Source organism: Pteropus alecto, unplaced genomic scaffold (genome assembly GCF_000325575.1).
Source record: "Pteropus alecto unplaced genomic scaffold, ASM32557v1 scaffold88, whole genome shotgun sequence".
NCBI classification, from domain to species: Eukaryota; Metazoa; Chordata; class Mammalia; order Chiroptera; family Pteropodidae; genus Pteropus; species Pteropus alecto.
The window spans coordinates 3,976,669-3,984,919 of NW_006494611.1; the positions used below are offsets into that span (position 1 = coordinate 3,976,669).

Here is an 8,251-nt window from a genome sequence, read left to right on the forward strand (position 1 = left end):
GTTGGAGGAAGAGGGAAAAGGGATGTTGTTGTCTAATGGGCACAGAGTTTCAGTCTTCTAATATGAAGTTCTGGAGCACTGTTTCACAACAATGTGACTATACTTACTACTGAAATGGTTAAGATGGTAAATTTTATGGTTTTTTTTTTTTACCACAATAAAAAAAAGGAACAAGGAAAGGATGCCTTCTCTTCCACCTTTTGAATATTATTTTGTGGGGACACAAAGTCTGAAATCACTACGGCCATCCTGTCATCACCAGCGGAATGTCAGACACCCTGAAGAAGGGAAAGCAGAAAGAAAAGTGGGTCTTTGGGTCCATGATTGAACTAACCTTAGAATCACTCTGAGGACTTGTTATATGACATAATAATTGTTTCTTATTGCTTAAGCCAGTTGTTGTTAATGTTTTCTGTTACTGAGTTCAAAAGCATCTAACAGATGCATTATTACTGCCTCAAAATAAATGAATGCTAGAAGAAACTCCACTAGAATGTAACTTTTGGAGGGCAGTGGGTTTTTTTGTTGTTGTTGTTGTTTTTTGTCAGCTTTGTTCACTGGCACATAGAACAAGGCCTGGCACATAGTAGGTGCTCAATAAATATTTGGTAAATGAATACAAAGAAAGTTTAGAATCCCTGCTCTCCTACATCTTCCTCCTCTTATTCATTTCTCTTGGGGCTCAGCTTAAATGCCACTTATACAGCAAGGCTTTCTCTCAAATCCCCAAATCTCCTCCTGCCCCCACCCCTTAATTAGGGCTCCCAATAATATGCAGTTATTTTCCACTCTAGCACTTTTCATAGCTGTGCTTAATTATGTACTGGTATAATTATTTGTTTGTTGAATGTCTTTCCCACTGGATTGTAAGCTCTGTGAAAGCAGGAAATGGGTCTTGTTCATGACTGTAGCCTCAACTCCCAGCACAGTGCTTGGCACTCAAAAAATTTTACTTCAAAGATATTCCACTTTATTTTTACTACACAAAAACTTAAAAATCCAACTTATAAATCAGTCTTTTGATTATTTAGAATATTGTAAGTTGCTTGCACCTAGGTTGAAGGACCAAAGAAAGTGTTACTTATAAATAACTTGGACAAGGGAGGAAGTTCTTCAAATTAAGCCATGGCATTGTGGGGTAGAGGGGTCAAAAGCCCCAAATAGAGTAAGTAATTCATAAGTGAAAGGTCAGAGTCCCTATGAAATCTCAGAATAGATTTGTAACATTTTTCTTTTAAGGAATACTTTCATCCTTTTGGTTTTGGAACACCCTTGACATTATTTCCTAAATTAATTTTATATTTGATTCACCCCTTCAGTGCTTCTCTATAAAACCACCACCAATGCCTGCCTATAAGTGGGTTTTGCCAAAATGACATAGAACTTTTATTATTATATTGTCTATTCCATTACCATTAATCCATTTGTAATACAAAGTCAATTAATTTAGTAAGAACTGTATATTGCCCTTCAAATTGGTACAACACTCAGGAATCCTAAAAAGTATTTTGTAAAAGAAAAGGAAGTGAGAGAGAAAGAAAAAAGAGAAAGAAGAGTTAAGTAGCCACTTGGAGACCAGTTTCTACGACTTAAGGAAATGTAATCCAATTTTAAAAGAGTGCAGACAGTTTAGGAGCAGGTGGCAAAAACCCTTTCCAGAACAGTAAATGATGGTTTCGATGACAAGGTGCACTTTACACCTGCAGTATCCAATGTGATAGCCATTAGCTATACATGTGACTATTCAAATTTGAATAAATTGAAATATTCAGTTCCTCCACCGCACTAGTCACATTTCGAGCACTCAATAGCAGCATCTGGCTAATGGCTAACATTCTGAACAGTGAAGATACAGAACACTTCTATCACTGCACGGCACTGGACGGCACAGGTCTATATGTTCCTATAATAATTATTACTGGCAAGTGATAGAAGCATTAGGATCACCAAGAGAAACACACAAGTAGAGAAACAGCCATATCATAAATGTAAAAGATCTGTTTCCCACTATATTCTCCCTGGGAACAAATTTCTTAAAAATAATCCTTCCCCTGCTCCCTTTATTTAGTAACAGAGTTACAGCTTTTTAATAGTTTCTTGGGTTAAATGAATGAGAACCTACACTGATTCTCTGTAGAGTTATCTGGACATTGCATGCAAACTTACAGTTTGGTTTCATCGGCCTCTTTCTGCATGATTTCAAGAATCATGCGGCATGCTTCAGAGGTCCCCTCTGGGGTGGCATGGATGGTGACGGGCTTCTCTGCAGCCCCAGAGTTTTCCTTTCTATGGATGTCTACCCTGTAGGAAAAGAATCAGGAGCAATAGCACAGCGTCATCTGGGACAGGATCCCAGTTAGTCCCAAGAAAGTGTTGCACCAGCCAACGAAGAGCAAGGACACAGACAGACAAGGACGTGTCATTAGCACGTTTGCAACCAACGCCATTCTCCAAGAAGGCAGCAAGCAGTGCAGGGAGTCTTGTGCCCAACTCGAATTCTTTGCAGCTCCATTTGAAGAGGAATATTTCTCAAAGGTGTGCTGTGGAACGAAGGCACCAAGCTAACTTGGTAATGAAGCCAGTCTGGTAAATGAAGTATTTTTTGTCATGTCTCAAATGATCCCAGAAGTGAAGAGTAAAGTGAGCAGGATAATACTGCATGTTGGCACAATGTCTGAACTGATTGCAGCTTTTAAAAGCCATATGTTAACCAAAATCCAAAGCAAGCTTTATATATTTGAGTGTGGATAGAAAAGAGACATGCGCTCTCTCTGCCTCTAAGTTTTGGTTTCCTTGCCACTGGCAGCCTGCCTTCTTCCAGGCTCTTAAAACTGATGGCTCGAAAGCTTGATGACTTTATCAGACTCCTTTGGGTTGTCATGGCCCTACTCATTTTGTTAACTTTCGAAATCACATAATCGATTGTATCCCACTTTACTTTGGCTGCTAGAAAGCCCAGGTCCAAGTCTCTGGCCTGCTTCTAAAAAATAGGCACACACTTTGAGAACTAACCTCACTTCTATTTAAACTTGTTGCATTTTTAAAGCCACTTTAAAGATTTTTTGGAACAAAAAGACCTATAAATGAAAACCATTTTCACAATGAAGCAAACTTGGGAGGGGAAAAAAGGCTGATTTTAAAATAAAAGGATTACCAGACAGTACTTTCCCCCTCCACTATCTCTTCGTTTCACTCCCATGATTATGAACTCTGGGACTCAAGTAAGTGTCCATTATTGGGGAGTAACTCAGATACTTCAAAGAAAATAGTGTTTTCTCTTTCATGTTCCAAGACACTCAATACATGACCTAAATAAAATGCACCATGCATGTAAATAACTAATATTTGCCAGTAATTTGATGCCTTGCAATTTAAGTGCTTTCATAGTAATTATTACATTCAATCTGAGTGTCCTAATTCTCACAATAATCTTGGCTTACAGAAGAAGCAACTGATACCCAGAGAGGTTAAAATTCCTGTCAGGATCATATAGCTATTAAGTGGTAAAACTTAAACATGGGTCTTCTGTTTTTAAGTCCTGTGCTTTCTTTATTATATCATGCTGTGGTCTTATGAACATACAAAAATCAACAACCCCACAAGTCATTTTACTCACTACAACTCCTCAGTTCAGTCTCCTTAAACAGACAGAAAACAAAATATAAGGCTAATGTACTTTATTTCTTGCTTAATATAGTAGTGACTCACCCACTTTCTTGCTGTAGCTATTTGTGAGATCACCTAGGTGGTCTCAAAGAGTGACCACCACGCGGCGCTCTGACTCAGGAGAGGAGGTAAGAGCTAAAATAAGCGGGTTCTCGGATCCCGCGAAGTTCAACCCTCTAGCTCTGCTATTCTAGAAGTAGATGCATTCGTAAGCATTAGTTAGCTTAGAAGAATAATTCTTGGCTGTGAGGTCACTAGTACCTTCTTTATGCACCTTTAGTGTTTCAGGATATCACCTTAGACAATTGCCATGAAAGCTCACTAAAGGCCCCGGCTTTCTGTTAGTCTGTTAATTGTTCTGTTTAAAGAAGCCACCATTCCATACAGCATAGCCTCCCACTGCTGGAGCAAGCAAAGGCAACTTGAGTATGGCTGGGACCCACCAGCACTCAGGGGACCCCTCAGAAGGAAGCAAAGGAAGCCCCGGAGGCACGTACCGGGACTGGGTCTGCTTAGTGATGTTCTTTATGGTCAAGCCCTCCTTTCCGATGATGGCACCAACAAACTGGGTGGGGACCAGGATCCGCAGCGGGAAATCAATCTGTCTGGCCTGAGAAGAGCCCCCAGGGGCGTGGCCTTGCTCCCGGGAAGAGTGGTCCCCACGCTGGGCTCGCTGAGGGGGCGAAGGGGAGCTCACCTCTTCATCCGGGATGTAGGAAATCTTGAAGGAGTAGTTCTCAAATTGATGCCCGCTTAGCTTCTCGATGGCTCTAAAATGCAGCAGGAATAGGCAAGCTTTGTTAAGAGAGCAACATCAGAGAAGACCCACCAGGTCAGCAGCCGGGTTCATTCACTCTCGTTTACCAGTTGCCTAGGTGAGGTCCCTTAACCCTCTCTGAGGATACAACAGTGAGCCTGACAGATGTCACCTCTGCTCCCTCAGACCTCGTGGCCAACAAACAATCATCATGATGTACAGGCCAGGTCAGATTTGACATACAATCATACATTCTGCTTTTTTTCTTTATCACCCAAGACTATATTTCCCTTATCAAAGATTCTGTTAATATCAGTATAAAATTATGACTCACTTTATCATTTTAATAATACATATTGTAAAAATCCAGAGATAGATAAGCATAAGAAAAAGCCCTAGTTCATTGCATATCTTTATTTTTCTTAAATATAAATAGACTATTTATAAAAATAAATTAATATCAAACATACCATTTCTAACCTTTAAAAACCTGTTATATTCTAAACATTCTCCAAGTCATTAGATACCCTGCAATTTAATTTTTACTGGCTATTTAACATTCTATTGATTTACCACAGTTTTTGCAAATGATCCTTTATTGTTAGATATATATAATGTCCAATCTTTTACTATTACATACAGTGTTGCCATGGGCATCTTTGCAATTACAACTTTGCACACAGGAGATATTCCTAATGGAGGTGCTGAGTCAGAGAGTATGCAGAATTCTAACATTATTAAGTATTCCCCAGTGTTCTTCTGGAAAGGTTTCAATATTTACTATCCCAAAGCAGTTAAGACAGCATTTGTTTCCTTGAGCCCTCAAAAGCACGGAGTATTATTATCTAAAAGTATTTATTTATTTGATAGGGAACAAATAATATCCCACTATTGCATTTTTAACATTACACATGAAGAAGAAGTGGAACAATTTTTTTATGTCTCTGGCAGTATGTGAGAACTCTATTCCACTAGGTTAATTTTTAGGGTTTGTGAATTTATTACAAAGCAGTATTTTTTGAATTAAATAAAAGTAATAAAGTAATATGTACAGAGGTCCTACTTAAGTGGCAGCTGGACAAGAATTGTAAAGGTGAATTATTGGTATGTGTGTAAAAGTCAGCAGCAAATGAACTATGTATTATCTTTTTCAATGTAAAATTAACTTTTGAAAACTATCAGTATGAGAATGGGTTACATGTGTCTTCACATGTGTTAAAACCTTGAAAAAGAAATAAAACTATGATCCTGGTATGTAAAACCAAGGTTATGCCACATCCATGAAGCATGACCAAATGTGGCCATATTCTAGTTACGATGACCCGATGGGCACTTCAAGGACCTCCTATGAAAAGGAATTTGTTTTTGTTGTTGTTTTTAAAAACCTCAATCCTATGTCCATTAATAGCCAAGCTCAAAATTAACCATCACTGAAGCAATGTAGTTATAACTGGGGACTAGGAAGTGAATGGATGGAGGAAAAAAAAAAAAACCCAAGCTAAGTGCTCCTTGATTAAACCACTACTGACAATTCTCTGTGCTGTGAATGTCACTGAAGTGCATCCCCCTTTTAACATTACATGGAGGAAAAGTTGATGTTTTAGTATCCTGTTTTTTAGAAACAGACTTGTGCTTCTTCCTCCCAGTGCAAGGAAGAAACTCCAGGTAAAAATGATTCCCAGTGGCTGGCAAAGCAGTGTCTACAGGACAGTGTCACAGAGCTGGTGTGCTCTAGTCCTGACCATTGTCAAGACACAGCTCCCATCTCGGTTTTGATGCCATGCTCAACATTTTTCAACAAAAAAACTCTGCACAACCAATAAACAGACATCCTAGTATAAATGCCCTGGAGTTCCACTGACATGTCAAAGATCTGCATTTTTTCAGAAAAAAAATGTATAAATACAGGACTCTATGGAATTCAAAGACAACTGTCCAAAAACATTTAAAAGGAAACAAGCCCGAATCTACTTACATTTTTGCTTCTTCTCTTGTTGCATATGTGACGTTGACAACAGCAGTTTCTGTGTCTGTGTTGACTAGGAAAGAAGCAAAAACTACATTGTCATAGAAAAAAAAAAATCGTCACCCTCTGGCTCAACGTAAACAGACTTAGAGAAAAATGCACGAAAAAATTCATCGCCCTGACTCAAGAGTTGTTTTGAATCTCTAACTTTATTCTTGTGCATTCACAGTAATTTGTAATCTATTGTACATATATACACATTTGTAATCAATTGTATATACAACTCAAAGCTACATTTTCTCTTATTTTATAAACCCTTTTGCATGTGTATATATGTACATTTTCTTTGGACATTTTATTTTTAATGCCTACATAAAATTGCAATAAGTAAATGTGTCATGATTTTTGCCTAACCTCAACTTTCGACAAATAGGTTGTTCCCACTATTTGCTATTCTAAATACTATTGCTAAAAACCAACTGTTGCAATCATTTGATTTTTATTCTTCTGAATTACTTTTTTAAGCTAATTGCAGAAGAAAAATAATTGAGTAAAAAAACCCCAATGCTTTTAATGTATATTTTTAGATCACTTTCCTAGAAATTGTATCAATTTATTGTACTGTTATCCAGGTATGAGCTTTAATTGTTATAATCCGCATTAAGTTTTAAATAATTGAATATATGTGTAAAATACTAAGAATTTTAATTTTAATTCTACATCATTGATAAAGTTGAATTATTTCTATTTTTTTCCCTCTGAACTGCTTGACTCTGTATGAGTCAAACCTAGTAACTGTGTACAATAAATAAAGAAAACTGACAACCCCAACTCACTTGGCTAAAGGAGAAAGCACATAAACTCTAAGAGTGGCTAATAAGAAATCACTCTTGTGTGTTGGCTTATCTTGGTTCACAATTGCTTGCCTCTTCTTTCAAGGGCAGAAGTTAAAAATAAATTCAAAAGGCAAGATAAAACTTTGAATCCAAGCCAGTAAACTTAAAGCAAAAATATTAGTCTTCCCCCCAAAAAAGCAGACATGATTAAATCAAATCCTCCCTTTAAAACATTTAAGCTATTGGAGACAGTTAACAACAACATTAAGTTAAGGATAATTCAAGAAAACCACAGTAAAGCTGCTTTTTTAAGGTAATAATAAAACCCTACAGTCTAGGGATTCTTAATCTTGGATCTACATTAGAGCTTCAGGAATTCTATAAACTGACCCTACCCATCCCACCCAAAGATTCAAACTTGTGGATATATGAATTTTTCCAGTTTATAATTTCCATAGGATTCTCAAAAAAAGGTTAAAGACCACTGTTAAAAGTATCGTTTATCCAGTAACTTCAAAGTAGCCACACCCTTTGTGGGGAGGGAATGTGTAATTCTCAGGAAGGAACTGCCACTGAGATTTACATGGCATAAACTTGAGCCCAGCCCTGGGCTTTTCCCGGGGAGTGTTTCAATTGCTCTCTAATTCACTTACCCAGAGAAGTCTTCACAGTGCAAAACAGGGGATGTGTAGCCCATAACCGTCCTCTCTCAGCGCTGACACATAGAATGCTATAGTGGTTTCCTATTTGTGGCTTTCTAGTGCTACGGATCAGGCTGTAGACTCCCAGGAAGGGAGACAGGGCTGGGTTTGAACCTCCTGAACAAAGCTATCCACTAGGACTCTCAGATTCTCAGATTTTGTTCTCACTTCTTAGTCATATTCTCTGTTCTTTAAAGATGTCTGTCTTCAGGAAATCGGACAGTTCTTTGATTCTGGAAAGAACTGAGCTCCATTCAAATAATTTATTTCACTGGACATGAAAGCTCCATAAAGTTTCTTAAAAGTACTGAAAATGTTTTCCTGC

General features: G+C 37.8%; 1 protein-coding gene across 5 annotated transcripts in view; it reads right to left on the reverse strand.

Annotated features, from left to right (window-relative positions):
• Positions 1-8,251, reverse strand: part of IGF2BP2 (insulin like growth factor 2 mRNA binding protein 2) — a 149,826-nt gene that overhangs the window by 35,087 nt on the left and 106,488 nt on the right. For 4 of the 5 annotated variants that reach the window (XM_025042241.1, XM_025042240.1, XM_025042243.1 and 1 more), the window contains exons 6-8: positions 6,399-6,462; positions 4,164-4,436; positions 2,167-2,301 (exon numbers count right to left, since the gene is read on the reverse strand). In XM_025042241.1, coding sequence (XP_024898009.1) covers positions 2,167-2,301; positions 4,164-4,436; positions 6,399-6,462 — 472 coding nt within the window. The remainder of the gene's footprint in view (positions 1-2,166; positions 2,302-4,163; positions 4,437-6,398; positions 6,463-8,251) is intronic. The other variant, XM_025042242.1, reaches the window with a different exon arrangement.